The sequence below is a fragment of the Octopus bimaculoides genome, chromosome Z (assembly GCF_046866305.1).
Source record: "Octopus bimaculoides isolate indiv1 chromosome Z, ASM4686630v1, whole genome shotgun sequence".
In the NCBI taxonomy this organism is placed as follows: domain Eukaryota; kingdom Metazoa; phylum Mollusca; class Cephalopoda; order Octopoda; family Octopodidae; genus Octopus; species Octopus bimaculoides.
The window spans coordinates 30567425-30586407 of NC_142944.1; the positions used below are offsets into that span (position 1 = coordinate 30567425).

The 18983-nt window shown below is 38.5% G+C and overlaps 1 protein-coding gene across 3 annotated transcripts in view; it reads left to right on the forward strand.

Annotated features, from left to right (window-relative positions):
* LOC149132201 (uncharacterized) overlaps positions 1 to 18983 on the forward strand; it is a 76340-nt gene that overhangs the window by 46519 nt on the left and 10838 nt on the right. For 2 of the 3 annotated variants that reach the window (XM_089365077.1, XM_089365076.1), the window contains exon 4: positions 4827 to 4961. In XM_089365077.1, coding sequence (XP_089221203.1) covers positions 4827 to 4961 — 135 coding nt within the window. Of the gene's footprint in view, positions 1 to 4826; positions 4962 to 16823; positions 16935 to 18983 lie in introns of those variants that run through there. The other variant, XM_089365075.1, reaches the window with a different exon arrangement.

The window sequence follows — 18983 nt, forward strand, 5'->3', positions numbered from 1 at the left end:
CGTTTGTGAAAACGTTTGTGAAAAGTTCCATGTCGAAGCTAGCTGAATTTTGCTTGAGGATTATCAGGAAGCTACCTAAGTGGTCACTCAAAATAATGGCAACTATAGTGATAATTGAAAATATTTCTTTGTAAAAATTTTTCATGAATGAAGGTGTTTAGCAAGACCGGAAATTATTTATGACTCAACCCAATATATCAACTGTACGCTATTGAGGTTCATACTGTTCGTACAGTAGGTGAATTTCTAGAACTGCATGCTGACCCTTGAATAAATATCTAATAAATATCTGTTGAATTTCATTATCATTTCCATCGACAAAGTTCTCCTTCCGTCGCATGCTGTTTTAGAAAGAAAAACAAAAAAAAACACGTACGTGATTTATTTATAAACAGCTAAAAGAAAACGGATAATACTGGTAAGTCGTTCAGTTATTTCCCTTGAATATTTTTATTTACTTTTATACCCCCCTAAACTTGAAGATTACCCGAATAATATAATGCTATAATTTATTATCGAGTTTCTATTGATTAAATAAAACGAACGATTTTTCAAGGTTGTAACTAAGAAACATGCAAAGCAGTAATTAAAATGAAAAAATAAATACCTTTCTCTTGTTCATAAAAGAACATTTAAAACGTAACAGCATGTTTTGAAAGTTGAAGAACAGAATATAGAAAAACCTCTGCTACATCGTGATGGCAAATATTTAAACTTTTGAAGCCCCATTGAATACAACATAAAATATGACTTCAGTGTTAGTGATATACTGTTAGAGAAATTTATCATTTTGGTGCGAAATTATTGCCAACGAAAGTATAGATAAACACTGCGGAATTCTTAGCTATTTTCAGTGTCCGAACAGACATATGGGAGACAAAACTAGCAACCTTTGAAAATACATTAGTGGGGACGATTCGCTCGTCACACCGAGCTAAACCTAGTCATTAAGCGGACCCTGGCTCAAATTGATATCCCCCTCATTTCTGGAGTCGTTGGGGGTCATTCATGTCCTTTACTGTCGCAGGTAACTCATTTAGGATATCACAGTCTGTGATTCCTTTGCACCCTCCCACATCCTGGATGCTGCAATTAATAGGAGGGTCATTGCTTCCGTAGCCGAACGGAAGAAAACCCTGAAGTATCGGGACCTGACAGCGAACTAGCTCTTCCAACCTGTAGCATTTGAGACGTTCAGAGGGACTGGGCCACTAACCAAAGTTCTTGTCAACGTTGGCAGCTCGCCTCATTGAGGTGTCAAGTGATGCCCGTGAGGGCGCTTGGCTTTCCCAATGACTTATCCTCGCCATTGCTCGTGGTAATGCTGGGAGCGTGCTGAAACATTGTGGTGTGGACCAATGATTTAAAAAAAAAAAACAAAAAAAAAAACACAAATTGTTTCAATACAATTTCAGCAAAGATTAGGAAAAATTAGAAACTTCTCATTTTGAAAGAAAAATGTACGACAAAAAATATACAGTGTTCATAGGACAATTGCTTTTGAAATTCTATTTCCCAACTGAAAAAACAAATTAGCCACTTAGAATTTGAACTAGAAAATTTAGGGGGCAAATTATGTAGTCTGGTACAAATGATTTAGCCATGCTATTTAACTCGTAAAATTGCCAACTTTTTAACAATAGCTGAGGTATGAAAGCAAAGCAATTATTAAATTTTAAAAATTTCATCACAATTTTCTCAGGAAATAATGAGTCGACTGGAGAGAACCCTTTCTTTTTTTTTTTTTTAAAGTCAAAGCATAAAATACAAACGTTCCTGTGCTACTTCGCATTGGTCAATACATAAGACCAACTTTAGAAGCCTGAAGAATATAGCTTATAACATTTGACCTCATTCAATTTTCCAACAACGACAGGAATATGAAGTTGGTGCAATTCATCACTTTAGGATCGAATTATCTCCAGAAAAAAGTTTTAAAGTGCGTTAAGATGGTCAGCACATATGTTCACCTCTGATGAATTTTTAGCTATTTTCAGTGTCCAAGCAGACACGCAAGAACAAAAGGTAGCAGTCTTTCATTTTTACCAAAAGAAAGCAGTTTACAATCCAGCATTAACTAGATACGGACTGAAACCATTTGAACATCAATTATTATTACTCTAAAGCACTGTTTCGCATAGCAATGAGCCAAGTTCAGCTGCGCAGATAGTAAGGATTAAAAAAAAGACATTGCCATACTTTACCATAAAATGAAGAATGCTCGAAATTTTTGAACTTGTTCAACATCATATAGAAAAAAAGGGGGGGGAGAATATTTCAAGAGGGGAATTATTTTCATTCATTTTGGAGGGAAGGTAATGCTGGTACTTTTTCTTAAATTAGCAGTTTTCTTTTGGATTTGGTTTGCAAGATTCTTTTTATGTGATTTCGTGTGTTGAAGCATATTCTGTTGTGTCTGGGGAGAGTCATTTTCTTATTGTGCCTTGAAATTTAACACACTCACCGGTAAAATTTCCACTTATTTTTATTTTCCTAAAACTTTCGTTGCGTCTTGCAACCTTATCAATAGTCTTGACAGTCAAGACCATTGATAGCAATTTTCAGAAACGACGATAAACCGAACATACTGTCGGCAGGTTTTATTTATATACAAAGCTCTCCAGTAAACAGGTTCGGGTTAAAAATTGAGACATGTAACGTGACCAACAACGAGCTTACAATTCGACATTACGAAAGCAAAACAAGCTTTTGTTGATACCTAAGGGAATTTGACAAATGAAACTTTAGGTTCCACGAGTACTTCGAGGGTCACTGTTTCCGTAGCCAAACGGAACAAAGTCCCATAAGTACTGGGAGCTGTCAGTGAATCATTTCTTCCAGCCTTTGGCATCTGAGATAGGCTGAGCCGCTAACGGTGAAGTTCCTGCTATCGTTGGCGTCGCTTTAGCGATGACTCCTCACCTCCCCCTTTTCGGAACCAAAATAAGAAATTTGCAGCATATTAGGAGGTCAGGGTACTTGAATCCACACAAAAAATCCGAGTTTTTTTTTGTTTTTTTTTCTGAGTTAAAATCGTGCAGGTGTTAATACAGAAATTTACCAAAAAATCTGATTAGAGAAGTGGTCTCTGCTAAGTTTCCATGTGTGAAGAAAAGCCATTAGAGACTACGATATAAAGTAATTTTCTTGAAGCAAGAGATAAACGACCGAGCTGTTTTTGATTGTAGTCCCCTTAGCAAACATAGGTTCGATAGTTTTGGACTCTTCTATGGAATTAATTATTCAATAAACTTCTAGTTTGGGTCAAGTTCTCTATGGCTATTGCAGAAAATAAATGTTCTATTATTTCTTGGAATCTTGTAAGTACAGGTGAATTAATAAACAGCATTTCTGGCCTCTCGTTTGTTTTTAGAAGAGTATCAATCTAAAATAGAAACAAAAATGAATAAAGATACACACAAGAAAAAAATAATAAATTACAATAATATAAGAATTATTTGTTATAAAAGGTAACATACGAGTTAATAAGAAGATAAAGCATCTGAAGCTAATAGGAAAACCATTATTCTTTTCTTCTGAATGACGGTGTGGAGTTGCTCGAGCACTACAGTTCCAGCTTCATGGTACCACACAGATTGTCAAGTGGTACTCAGAGGCCAGTTGAACGGAATTTACATACCTGTTAAACAAAGGAGCCGGAAGTGACATCAGCTGAGTAATGCAAATTTAGTTTTATGGATGTAAAGGCAGGACACTGAAGATATTCGACCTACTAGAAATGGCAGTCAAATCTCTCTCAAACTACACTCTGTCATCTTAAATAAAGGAAGACACAATGAATAGTGCTGTCTAATATACACTTTGCTCCAAAAATGAAAGAAAATGAACAGATGGAATAGCTCATGTAGTTATACATAATCTTAATAAAAAGTGTCGATTATCAGAATTCTTTGATCATAAGGCCTGCTCGATCAGTGTTCATCTGGTATTAAGCATTATATTGAGGAAGACCTCACAAAATGAGAAATTTGGTACAAGGCTGGCAGTTTTGAGGGTAGGGGACAAATTGATTGCATTGGCCTTGATTACTAACGACAGTGGAAGAATAAAAGGTTAAGTTGACTTAGGCCGGATTTGCACTCAGAACAAAAAGAGCCTGAAGAAATACTGCTAAACATTTTTGTCTGACGCACTAACAATTCTTCTACAGATAAGCAAATTGAACTTTAAAAAACAAATACAAAATGAAAGAAACTATGAAATGACAAAAGAGCATAACTCGGTGTGTGTGTTCATAGAATGTAGCATCTCTCTTCAGGAGGTGTGGACAATATCTGCCTGCAAAAGATGTAGCTATCACCCACACCGCCTTATTGTACATTATTCATAATAGGGATGTTGTTAATGTACAACAGAAATAACAGGGAAACATAACCAAATATGGAGTAGACATAATGATGTGTAAGTGAGAAAGAGTGAAAAAGATAGAGGGTGGGAGAAAGGGTGGAAAGGAAAGGGAGAAGGACTCTAACAGATGAGGGTTGACAACAGGAAGAGCATCCAGCTTTAGAAAATAATCTACCTTAACAAATTCCATCTGACCCATGCACACACTTAGAAAAGTGGAAGTTAATAATGATGACATTGACAATGATCTATGCAAACCTATGTCCAATTGTTTTTGTCTCTTGAGATGGCCTAAAAACACTATATGTACATGCACCCATTCTTGGCATATTAAACAAAGGGGTATTTTAATCAACAGAATATTGAAATAAAACCTGTTTTAGTTACAGAAATGCTATTTGTCTAAATTAAATCAAGTTCTAACCTTCTATGTATCTCATTTTGTCTTTCATTTTCAGGTGAAGACTGGTTGTGTCCAAAAGGAAGATGTAAACATGGTGGAAGATGTTGTCAAATAAAACGTCCAGGTGGAAGACGAACATTTAAATGTGAATGTATTGCTACTGGTTATTATGGAAAAAGGTGTGAAAGAAGTAAGCCAAATGACAGAATTATTCCCTTGCTTTGTAGCTTTTGTTTTTTTAATCTCTGCTAACTTTGATATAAACTATCTTTTCTTAATAGGAATTATAGCAGTTTTTTCATGAGAGAGAGAGAGAGAGAGAGAGAGAGAGAGAGAGATGTAGTTCTTTTCCTTAAATCAAGTGCTGATATCACTCAAATACTAATATTTAGCAGGGCCATGGTAACAGTACTATAGGCATTAAAAAAAATCGATGCACTGTGGCCCCTACATATATAACATATAGATTGGCATTGAGAATCTTTATACACGTATTCCTCCTCCAGCAACTGCCTAGTGTACCCCGACTTTAAAGCTGGGCATGTTTATCAACCCTGAAGAGAAGTTGATGAACAACAGAGAGCAGAAAACTATAGATGTTTTTACTTGCATATTCACATTAAGTGGATAGATTTGTAAGTTGATCAGCTAACAAAATCATTAAAGTGTTGGATAAAATCTGTGTTCTAATTTCAAATCCTACCAAGATCAATATTTCCTTTCATTCTTTCAGGAACAACAATCCCAGTTCTTTCTCTCTCTCTCTCAGTTATAGCCTGGGTGTTTTATTGGGTCAAAAGTAAGAGGGCCAATAGAGTCTCTATGTCCACTTATAACTATATCACCAATGAAAACAAGTGTGTTGCAGAAATAGAAATTTCTTCCATGTCAGCTACAGTTTGGCAAAGTGAAAGTGATGTTTAAAAATGTATAACAAATCTAGATTTAGTTCCAAATGAACTGTATATGATTGATTAACCAAGAAATATCCCTTATCTGGTGGTCAATGAGGAAACTAGGGATAGAAGAATGGTTAGTGAGAGCTGTGTGAGCCATGTGTTAGAGATGCTGTCAGTAAGGTGAGGGTTGGAAACGAGTACAGTGAAGAATTCCAGGTAGAGACAGGGGTCCACCAAGATTCAGTCCTCCAGGCAATAACACAGGAATCAAGACAGGATGCCCCTGGGAGCTCCTCTATGCTGATGACCTTGCGCTAATTGCTGAGTCACTATCAGAACTAGAGAAGTTTCAGGTGTGGAAGCAAGGACTAGAATTGAGGACTAGAATCGAAGGGCCTTAGAGTCAATCTAGCTAAGACCAAAGTCCTAATAAGTAGGAAGGTAGACAAAACACAAACCCCTTCAGGTAGATGGCCCTGCTCGATCTGTAGAAAAGGCATACGTAGAAACTCTATAAGAAGTACCCAGTGTAAGCTATGGACACATAAGAGGTGCAGCAATATCAAAGGAAGGCTAACTAGGAAGTTAGTTTTTGTATATGGCAGATATTCAGGAGCAATAAACACTGAAAATGTGCAGAAAGCAACTTGTGCTACATTCCAGGGAGAAAAACTGGATGTAGTTGATAGCTTCCGCTATCTGGGTGACCAAGTTAGTAGTGGGGAAGGGTGAGCTGAAAGTGTAGCTGCTAGAATAAGAATAGCCTGGGCAAAGTTCAGAGAGCTCTTACCTCTGCTGGTGACAAAGGGCCTCTCACTCAGAGTAAAAGGCAGACTGTATGACGCATGTGTATGAACGGCCATGCTATATGGCAGTGAAACATGGGCCGTGACTGCTGAGGACATGTGTAAGATCGCAAGGAATGAAGCCAGTATGCTCCGATAAATGTGTAATGTTAGTGTGCATACTCCACAGAGTGCAGCTACCTTGAGAGAAAAGTTGAACCCAAGCAGCATCAGTTGTAGTGTGCAAGAGAGACGATTGCACTAGTATGGTCATGTGGCAAGAGTGGATGAGGATAGCTGTGTGAAAAAGTGCCACACCCTAGCAGTTGAGGGAACCTGTGGAAGAGGTAGACTCAGGAAGACCTGGGATGAGGTGGTGAAGCACGACCTTCGGACATTAGGCCTCACCGAGGCAATGACTTGTGACCGAGACCTTTGGAAATATGCTGTGCATGAGAAGACCCAGCAAGCCAAGTGAGACCATAATCCAAGGCCTCTGCCAGGGGTGTAGCCAGCCCACTTATGTGTACCTTTCCTTCATTGGACACTAAACTCTGCTTGCGAAGACCTGTTGAGGCAAGTGAAATTGAAATCAAACCAAATTCAACGACTGGCACCCATGCCAACGTCTTCATTGGACACTAAACTTGGCTTGCGAAGACTTGTTGGGACAAGTGAAAGTGAAATCATGATGGCACCTGTACCAGTGGAGCACTAAGATCACTGTCTGAGCATGATTGTTGCTAGAGCACCATTTGAGCATGATCGTTACCAGCGTCACCTTACTGGCACTTGTGCCAATGGCACGTGAAAAGACATTCGAGTGAGTTCGTTGCCAGTGTCGCTGGACTTGCTCCTGTGTAGGTAGCATGTAAAATACACAATTTTGAGCATGGCTGTTGCCAGTACCACCTGACTGGCCTTTGTGCCAGTGGCACGTAAAAGCACCCACTACACTCCTGGAGTGGTTGGTGTTAGGAAGGACATTCAGCTGTAGAAACTCTGCCAAATCAGATTGGAGCCTGGTGTAGCCATCTGGTTCACCAGTCCTCAGTCAAATCGTCCAACCCATGCTAGCATGGAAAGCGGATGTTAAACGATGATGATAATGATGATGATGATATATATATATATATATATATATATATATATATATATACACACATACACACACATACACACGCACACATATATATATATATAGATAAAATAGAAGTTGAAAATGCACTGAGAATAGTTAAAATAGTTTTTATTATTATATTTAAAGATTTAACCAGTTTCATAGTTTACACTGATTTTCAAAAAGTTGAAATAGAGAGATGTGGCTTATGTGGCAGCTGTCTTGCTTCTTACTAGAGTTTGAAGCTTGCCCTATTATTATAGGGAGTTCATGGCTCAAATTAGTATATGTTTTGAATAGGATGTGATTGGTAGAGGATAGTCATATGATTGGTCTTAGAAATTTTTGTGGGTCCCCTCTACATCCATGTGTTAGTATCAAGTGACAATGTTTGGTGTCATAAGTTAAGGCTGACACGGTTGACTGAACATGTCCAAACAATAAATGCATTGAATGTTTTCTGTCAAGTGTTTGTAGAGAATGAACACTTGATTAAGCTTATAACCTTTCGTTTCCTGCTATGTCCATGCGTTAGTGTCACATGACAGTATATTTTGTGCCTAAAAAGAAGGCTGACACATTTAGTTATAATCAAGGCAGTCCAAATTTAATCTGTCTGGTGAGAAAGTGGACAGGAGTCATTTGTGTGTAGCGCAGTGGCTAAAGTTTAGGTTCTTAGCTGTGTAGGTTCCATATGATAAGTGGTAGAATGAGTTTTGCGTGAATAGTTATTTGTGTATGTACTCTGTTAAAGTTAAATCTTGGCTTGTACTTTTGTATGAAAATTTTTCTTTGTTTATCTGTGCTTCATCTGTGGTAATCAATAAATATGAGAGGACCTTAAGGCCATAAGATCCTTTTGTATTTATTGGATTCATTTGAGGACTTCCCTTTTAGATTATTGTGAACTGTCATCTCATCAGCATGAAACCTTTTGATTTGACTCTATGGACTTATGCAATTCTTCATCTGACTTTGATTTTGGCACAGAATTACACAGAATTACTATAATATGTATATACATGTTTTTATATGTTATATGTTTGCATATTTATAATGGCTTATATATACCCTTTGTGTTTAGATATATGTTGGATTTAACGAGTATTACCAACCTTGCAATTTGTCTCTTTCTAATTAATACTTTAGTCTAATTGCTCAATAAAATGAGCCCTACGGTGTTATTTCTTGAAAAGAGTACACCTCTTTGATTTTTCATTACCTATATATATATATATATATATATATATATATATATATATATATATATATAGAGAGAGAGAGAGAGAGAGAGAGAGAGAGAGAGAGAGAGAGAGAGAGATAATTGTATACAATACAATTATAATTAAAGACACAGAAGCTACCATGCCTATATACTGAAAATAGATGTGAAATATGTCTAGCACTCAAAATTTTCACTTTACTGGTTGAATTCAGGAAAAGTGGAGGGACCAAAAATTCATAGAATAATTCAGAATTATTTTATGAATTTTGGGTCAATCCACTTTGATCAGCAAATGAAAAAAATAATCTTTTAGGTAAAATTCATATATAGAGATACATAATTGTATAGAATGCAATTCTAATTAAGAAGCTACCATGCCTATATGCTGAAAATAGATGCCAAATATGTTTAGCCACTAAAAATTTTCACTTTACAATACAGACAAGTTGATATCATGAATGCTGGCCACTGATAAGATATGTTAATTTTAAAGATTTTATCCTTTAATTATGTTTATATATATATATATATATATATATATATATATCATCATCATTATCATCATCTTTTAACGTCCGCATTCCATGCTAGCATGGGTTGGACGATTTGACTGAGGACTGGTAAACCAGATGGCTACACCAGGCTCCAATCTGATCTGGCAGAGTTTCTACAGCTGGATGCCCTTCCTAACACCAACCATTCTGAGAGTGTAGTGGGTGCTTTTACGTGCCACGGGCACAAGGGCCAGTCAGGAGGTATTGGCAACGGCCACACTGAAATGTTTTTTTTTACGTGCCACCTGCACAGGAGTCAGTCCAGCGGTACAGGCAATAACCTCACATATACAGTGAGAGAGAGAGAGAGAGAGAGAGAGAGATAAACATATACAGTAATCCTTTGACATACCACAGTTCACCTATTGCGGTTCACCTCTCAAATCCTTGGTGGCGTTGTTTTCCCATTGTAATAAAAAAAATATATATAAATACTAAAAGTAATTTTAAAAAATATACAGTACAGTACTGTTCGTACTTCACAGATTTTCACTTAACACAGGAGTTTGGGAAAGTAACACCCACAATATTCGAAAGATTTTACAATACACACACACACACACATATATATATATATACATACATACATACATACATACATATATATATATATAATTTTTTTTTAGTTTCAGCTCAGACCTGTGGCCATGCTGGAGCACTGGCATTTTGCTACACTGTTATTACTGAGAACCTCCTCTAATATGTGGCACTTGGTGAAGAATGGAGTTTGATGTAGCTACCCTCATTTGCACCTTGATTTAAAAATGCATACATCTACTTTGTGCAGGTTCCTCAGGCTCTTTGGAAGAATATTAAAAAGCTGTGGGCCCCTGAAACCCAGGCTGTTACAGTAACTGGTCCTGAAGTGCAATGGCATTGCTGGGACCTTTGGCACTATGCAGTGTCAACCCATTCTGGCATTGGTGTCGCTTTCGCTACTTTTGGGATGTTGGTTGAGTCGATTAGCAACCTTTGTCTGTCGTCTCATGAGGATCTTCCTCTCCCTTGGAATCTTGTTCCTAGTTGTTTTGGCCTTGTGCTCTGGGACATATTTCTGGCATATGGCTTGCACAACAGACATGAAACATTCTAGTTTCATGTCAATGTCCGGTGTGGAGAGACATTTTGGCTAGTCCTATCTGAGGATCTCTCTCTGGATCGATTTCCAGTCTGCTTTGTGGAAGTTCAGATTTGAGAGATTTTGGGTGCTTCCTTTAGACTGTATGTCTCTGGTTTCTTTCGGCCCAAACATAGACAGCTCTATTATGTTGTGATCCGAGACTAATGTCAACGTCACTTTCACATCATGAATGATGTCCATATTGTTTGTGAAGCAGAGATCCAAAATGATATTCACCCTAGTTGGTCTGAGTACAGCTTGCTCCATGAATAGGGCATTGGTGAGGTTGAGCAGGGACTCCACCTGTGCTTGCTTGAAATGAGTCATTCCTGAGAGTATGAGATCTTTGGGCCATTTGACATTGGGGAAGTTGAAATCATCCATAAGAAATATGCTCATTTGGTGTTCCAGTTTCATGAGGATTTCTTTAATTCTTGTGAGGCAATCTTCAAATTTGCCTATGTGGTTTGGAGCACTATGTATTGCATATGACTATATTGTGTTGTCTAATGTATAAAATTAAAGTGTCACATACTGAATTTGAGTATGACAGTAGGACCTGGGGTGTAAGGTCATCACAGATGTATACAGCAACTCCACCATGGCTCCTTTCCCTTCTGTCTGTTTGCAGTATGGCATATTTTGGTACGTGTACTTCAGCATCCTCTATATCAGGGCTGAGGTGAGTTTCCGCGAGTGCTATGCATAGGGCTTGATTGCATGCAGCAAGGTCTCTCAGGGAAGAAATATTTTGCTTTTATTATGATGCAACAGGGCCCCAATATTTAGTAAAAATATTGGTGTGACAACTGTACAGGCATTAGGGGAAGCCATCCCATGTCTGTTGACTGTGGTGGTCTTGTACAGTGATGGGCAAGGTTCCTTGTTTGCGCTTGGTGCAGCCAGGTCAGCTGTTGCACAGTTTTTTGCGCCATGTACAAAAAAGATTCTTGCTCAGCTGCTGCCTTGTGCATAACCTCTGAAGAGCGCACTTCTTTCATATAGATTTTCCTTGCAGACGTTTGTTGTCTTTCCTCAGGGAAGTTTTTCTCCTTAAGGCCCCTGTAGTTTTGGTGGGGTCTCAAGTGAACAAACCAGCAGTTTTTGCCATCTTCCCCATGCCAACATTTGCCTTGCAGGTGAAATCTGTAGGACCTTGAGTCCCTTCCAAATTTCTTCTTTCCTGTAGGGTTTTGGATTGCATTGGATCCTCCAGGGGTTTTCTGTTTTTTATTTGGCAGGTTGGGGTTTCGGTTTTGGTTGTTTCATTTTTGTCTTTTCCTTTTTCTTCCTTTCCTTCTTTATGCTTGTGTTCATGTTTTATCCTTCCTTTTGCGGTGGGAACTTTTTTCCTCTGGTTGTCCAATGGGGTGAGGGCTCCGTTCCTTTGTATGGCCACTGACACAGAGGGGCTTCTAGTTGCTGCTTCCTTGGCTCCCCTATCCTTTTTGCCTGGTTGTTTACAGGGGTGGGGGATCCATTCTTTTGAGGAACCACTGGATCAAAGAAACTTCCAGGTTTTGTTTCCTTTTCATCTTCTCCATCCTTATCAGCCTTGCCACAATAGTTTTCCATTATGACATTCAGGGTGTCGATGTGTAGTCTGATGAGCATATAGGATCGGAAAATTCATTTTTCTTATGCTCTATCTGATCAATGGTTCTACAAAAGCCATTGTTTTTCAGTGCAGCAGTGATGATCTTGTTTGGCGGATCATCGCTAGCAATCATCCATGCTCACAACAGAAGATTCAATTCTTTCTTCTCCCACGTTGGTGCCATCTTCGTTCCTTAAGCCCAGAGGGGGAGTAGAAGATAGAGAGGAAGTGAGAGATAGAGGGAGGTAGAAAAGAAGAAACACAGAGGTGGGGAATAGGGAAAGAGAGAGGGAGTGTGGGGTGTTAGCGAGACAGAGGGAGGTAGAGGAAGGGGAAAGAAAGAGAGACAGAGTGAGGGAGAGGTAGGGAATAGAAAGGGAGACAGGAAAGGATGAAGGATGTATGGGAAAGGGAGAAACGGAGTGAAAAGAGGGGAAAAATAAGAAGTATATGAGTGAGAGGGTGAGGTGACAGGAAGTGAGGTAGATGTTGAGAGAGACAAAGGAAAGGAAAGAAAAGTGAGAAAAGAGGAAGATATGAAAAGGAGGGAAAGAGATGAGAAAAAGAGTAAGATATGGAAGAGAGAGGGAAAGAGGTATGTGTAAAGAGTGATAAAGGGAGGGAGAGAGGATCGGGAAAGGGAGGAACATATATGAGGGAAGGAGAGAGGAAGAGGTAGGTATGAACGAGAGAGTGGGAGAAGGTTACGAAGATGTGTAGGAAAACACACACACACACACACACTCACACACACACACACACTCACACACACACACACACTCACACACACACACATATATATATATATATTATATATATATATATATATATATTCTCTTTTACTCTTTTACTTGTTTCAGTCATTTGACTGTGGCCATGCTGGAGCACCGCCTTCAGTCGAGCAAATCGACCCCAGGACTTATTCTTTGGATGCCTAGTACTTATTCTATCAGTCTCTTTTGCTGAACCGCTAAGTTACGGGGATGTAAACACACCAGCATCAGTTGTCAAGCAATGTTGGGGGGACAAACACAGACACACAAACATATACACACACATACACACATACATATATATACATATATACGACGGGCTTCTTTCAGTTTCCGTCTACCAAATCCACTCACAAGGCTTTGGTTGGCCCGAGGCTATAGTAGAAGACACTTGGCCAAGGTGCCACGCAGTGGGACTGAACCCGGAACCATGTGGTTGGTGAGCAAGCTACTTACCACACAGCCATGTTATATATGTATATATATTATATATATATATATATATATATATATATGTTATATATATATGTATGTTATATAATAATATATAACACATATATGTATGTTATATATATATATGTGTTATATATATATATGTTATATATGTATATATATTATATATATATAAATATATATATATATATATATATCATCATCATCATCATCATCATCATCGTTTAACGTCCGCTTTCCATGCTAGCATGGGTTGGACGACTTCACTGAGGACTGGTGAAACCGGATGGCAACACCAGGCTCCAATCTAAATTTGGCAGAGTTTCTACAGCTGGATGCCCTTCCTAACGCCAACCACTCAGAGAGTGTAGTAGGTGCTTTTACGTGTCACCTGCACGAAGGCCAGTCAGGCGATACTGGCAACGGCCACGCTCGAAATGGTGTCTTTTATGTGCCACCCGCACAAGCCAGTCCAGGGGCACTGGCAACGATCTCGCTCGAAAATCCTACGGAAGCCAGTCAGGCGGTACTGGCAACGGCCACGCTCAAAATGGTGCATTTTATGTGCCACCCACACAAGAGCCAGTCCAGGGGCACTGGCAACGATCTTACTTGGCTTGCCGGGTCTTCTCACGCGCAGCACATTTCCAAAGGTCTCGGTCAGTAGTCATCGCATCGGTGAGGCCCAATGTACAAAGGTCTTGCCTCACCACCTCAGCCCAGGTCTTCCTGGGCCTACCTCTTCCACGGGTTCCCTCAACTGTTAGGGTGTGGCACTTTTTCACGCAGCTATCCTCATCCATTCTCACCACATGTCCATACCAGCGCAATCGTCTCTCTTGCACACCACAACTGATGCTTCTAATGTTCAGCTTTTCTCTCAAGATACTTACACTCTGACGGGTATTCACATTGACATTACACATCCAACGGAGCATACTGGCTTCATTCCTTGCGAGCTTACGTATGTCCTCAGCAGTTACAGCCCATGTTTCACTGCGATGTAGCATGGCTGTTCGTACACATGCGTCATACAGTCTGCCTTTTACTCTGAGTGAGAGTCCCTTTGTCGCCAGCAGGGGTAAGAGCTCTCTAAACTTTGCCCAGGCTATTCTTATTCTAGCAGCTACACTTTCAGCGCACCCACCCCCACTACTAACTTGGTCGCCCAGATAGCGGAAGCTATCGACTACCTCTAGTTTTTCACCCTGGAATGAGATAGAAGTTGTTTCCTGTTTGTTTACAGTCTTTATTGCACCTGAACATCTGCCACAAACAAAAACTAACTTCCTAGTTAACCTGCCTTTGATGTTGCTGCACCTCTTATGTGTCCATAGCTTGCACTGGGTACATCTTATAGAGTTACTACCTACTCCTTTTCTACATACTGAGCAGGGCCATCTACCTGAAGGGGTTTGTGTTTTATCTACCTTCCTACTTATTAGGATTTTGGTTTTAGCTAGGTTGATTCTAAGGCCCTTCAATTCTAGACCTTGCTTCCACACCTGAAACTTCTCCTCTAGTTCTGATAGTGACTCCGCAATTAGGGCAAGGTCATCAGCATAGAGGAGCTCCCAGGGGCAACCTGTCTTGAACTCCTCTGTGATTGCCTGGAAGACTATGATAAATAAAAGGGGGCTGAGGACGGAACCTTGGTGGACCCCTACCTCTACCCGGAATTCATTGCTGTACTCATTTCCAACCCTCACCTTACTGGCAGCATCTCTGTACATGGCTTGCACAGCTCTCACTAACCATTCTTCTATCCCAAGTTTCCTCATTGACCACCAGATAAGGGATCGGGGGACCCTGTCAAAGGCTTTCTCCATGTCAACGAAGGCCAGGTACAGAGGTTTATCCTTGGCTAGGTATTTCTCCTGCAGCTTTCTTACTAGAAATAAGGCATCAGTAGTGCTTTTACCTGGCACGAACCCAAACTGCATCTCATCTAAATTGATTCGCTCCCTAATTAGTTGGGCTATGACCCTCTCTGTAACTTTCATAACCTGATCTAACAGCTTGATGCCTCTGTAATTATTTGTATCTAAAGCGTCACCTTTACCTTTGTAGCAGTTGACTATGATGCTGCTACACCAGTCATTGGGTATGACTCCTTTGTGTATCACCTGGTTCGTAATACGGGTGACTAGGCTATAGCCAACACTGCCAGATATTTTGAGCATCTCTGCAGTGATTCATGATGGGCCGGGGGCTTTCCCGGTCTTCATACTCTTAATTGCTTTATCTACCCTGGTACTATCAACTCGGATAGCAGGTCCCTCTATTGGGTCGACATACAGCAGGCTCTCTTCCTCCCATTCATTCTCTTTATTAAGCAATCTATCGTAGTGGCATCTCCAGACCTCTTTCTTTGCATCCTCATTTAGTGCAAGCGTACCATCATCCATGCGAACACATTTCTCTCCTACGACATCACTATTTCGTCTCCTACACTGTCTTGCAACACGAAATACCTCGAGTCTTTGGTCCTCACAGCGCAGAACATTGGCAAATCTTTTCTTATCTGCTTCCCCTCTGGCTAAATAAACTTGTCGCCTAGCCTCCCTTCTGGCACATTGGTACAATTCCCTGCTACCACCGTTCTTCCAGTCCTTCCAAGCCTGTTTCTTTTGTCTAATAGCCCTGTCTACCTCCCTGTTCCACCACCACGTTACTCTGGGTCGAGAGGGGACCTTACACCAGCCACAGATCTGGTCAGTGGCTTTCAACAGGTTGTCCCGCAGAAATCTCCAATTGTCTTCCATGTTGTATGATGCTATATCCCCTTCTATTTCGTTAAATGCTTCAAGTAACTTGTCTCTAAGTCTCTGTCCATTTGCAGGGTCTTATATATATATATATATATATATATATATATATATATATATATATATATATATAATTATATATACATAATAATGATATAGGGTAAGATTAATTACTTAATTAATCAAGTAATTGATTAATAATTAATAATTTTACTAATTAGTCAGTACGTTAAAATAACTTTTATAGGTGAATTATACAAAATATTCTATAATTATATACATAAATATAATTATAATCAGGGGTCAGCTAATTGCTTCACCACGTACCAAAATTAGAAATTTGAAAGCTAACGCAACGAATAACGTTAGTGCCAGGGACCATGTACGTATGGGAATATTTGTGTATACATATATGTATGTGTGAGGGGATATATATATATATATATATATATATATATATATATATGTATGTATATTTCCCCCTCATATGTGGTGGCAGTGACTGTTGACGTACATCTGGACACACATAAGTACTCATCTATATATGCCTTTGAATCCATAGATATCTACGTATGGTTATGTACACAGGCACAGGCATGTGTATTGGAGTGTTTAAAACTATTTATATGGTCTTATATACTGTTTGTAGGCTTTTTATGTGCCTTATACTTTTATATTTTCATTTTTCATTTATTTTTAATTTTACTTTATTCTTATTTTTATTTTATATTTGTATTGAATTTTGTGAATCTCTGAAGAGGCCTAGCGAATCATGCATGTACCCCCATTACATCATTTTCATCTGCTAATTACTCCAGCACACAGGAGCTATAGAGATAGAATGGGGCATGCCAACACTAGGCCGAAACAGCTGTAAGTTTCTGTATATTATCCAATTGCTAAATGTACTTTATATTCGTAACCTTAATTGTTAATATGACATCGTATGTCATAAGCATCTGTATATTGTGGTTTTTGTCATTTTAGTTATAAAACAAATTAATAAACGGAATACACTGTCTGCAAGTCGATGGATACCGCATATTCTCTTCCATTTTCTTATTGCTATATAAATTTAGGGTAAAATAACCCCCTTTTACCCACACCCACTTATTGCACTTGGTATAACACTAGTGTAACAATAATTGGGTACCCTCCCAGCAGTATATTGGATAGATACTATCCCTTAGTGGGTTGAATCCTCAACCCCTAACTCTCTTGCATTATATTATGTATATATATATTATATATATATAATATATATATTATGTATATATATATTATATATATCATATATATATATATTATATATTATACATATATATATACATTTTACATATATATTATATATATATATAATATATATAGTATATATATATAATATATATAGTATATATATATATATATATAATATATATATATATATATATATATATATATATATATATATATATATATATATATATATATATATATATATATATATATATAAAGCAATAAGAAAATGGAGGGGAATATGAGGTACTCATCAACTTGCAGATACTATATTCCGTTGATTAATCTGTTTATTTTATAACCAAAATGACAAAAAAGACAATATACACTTATGACATACCATGTCATATCAACAATTAAAATTTCAAATTTAATGGACATCTAGTAATTGATGTTCCTCATGAATTGTTCAAAAGCAACCGCAAATCCAGAGTTGACATCTGCTCTTCTCTCCATTCTCGCTAACTCATTTCACCCTTTTTGGATAGACTTTTGACTGGTGACGAAAAATGGATCTTCTATCGAAATGTTAAACGTCATAAGCAGTAGCTTGGTAAAAGGGAAAAGCTCAACTACAACTGAGAAGGGAACTTCATGGGAAAAGGGTTCTTCTCTCTATCTGGTGGGATTGCAAAGGAGTAATTCAATTTGAATTGTTACCACCTAATGCAACAATCAATGCTCAAGTCCACTGTCAGCAATTAGAGCGTTTGAACCAAAGCTTTGAAGAAAAAAAGACCCGCTTTAGTGAATCGAAAAGGAGTGATGTTACATCAGGAAAATACACGACCCCACACTGCAAAGATCACATCACAGAAGATCAAAGAGCTTGGTTGGGAAAAAATTCCTCATCCACCTTATTCTCCCAACCTTGCTCCTTCAGACTACCATTTGTTTCGTAGTTTACAGAATCACTTGGGGGACATAACTTTTGCAAGCCAGGAGGAGGTCGAAACTGACATTTCTGAGTTCTTCAGTTTGAAACTAAGAGTTTTACATTGATAGAATTAAAAAGCTTGTAAATAGATGGAAGGAAGTCATAGATAATCAGGGAAAGTACATTGATGATTAAATTTCAATTAAATATAACATTTGATCACTTGTTTTCTTTATTCAAAATTCAGACAGAACTTATGGGATGACCTGATATATGCATGAGGGCCAGTCACACGGTACTGGCAACGACCACACTCAAAATGGTGTTTTTTACGTGCCACCTGCACAGGAGCCAGTCCAGCGGCACTGGTAACGACCTCACTCGAATGATTTTCTAACGTGCCACCGGCACAAGTGCCAGTAAGGCGATGCTGGTAATGATCACGCTCAAATGGTGCTATATACGGGTCACTAGCACGGAAGCCAGACAGCTGCTCTGGCAATGATCACACTCGGACAGTGCTCTTAGTGCTCCACTGGCACAGGTGCCAGTCATTGAATATGATTCAATTATGATTTCGATTTCACTTGCCCCAACAGGTCTTCGCAAGCAGAATTTAGTGTCCAATAAAGGAGAGGTTGGCATGGGTGCCAGTCGTCAAAGCTGGTTCAATTTCGATTTCAAATATATATATATATATATATATATATATATATATATATATATACATATATATATACATATATACACATAACATTATTAAAAT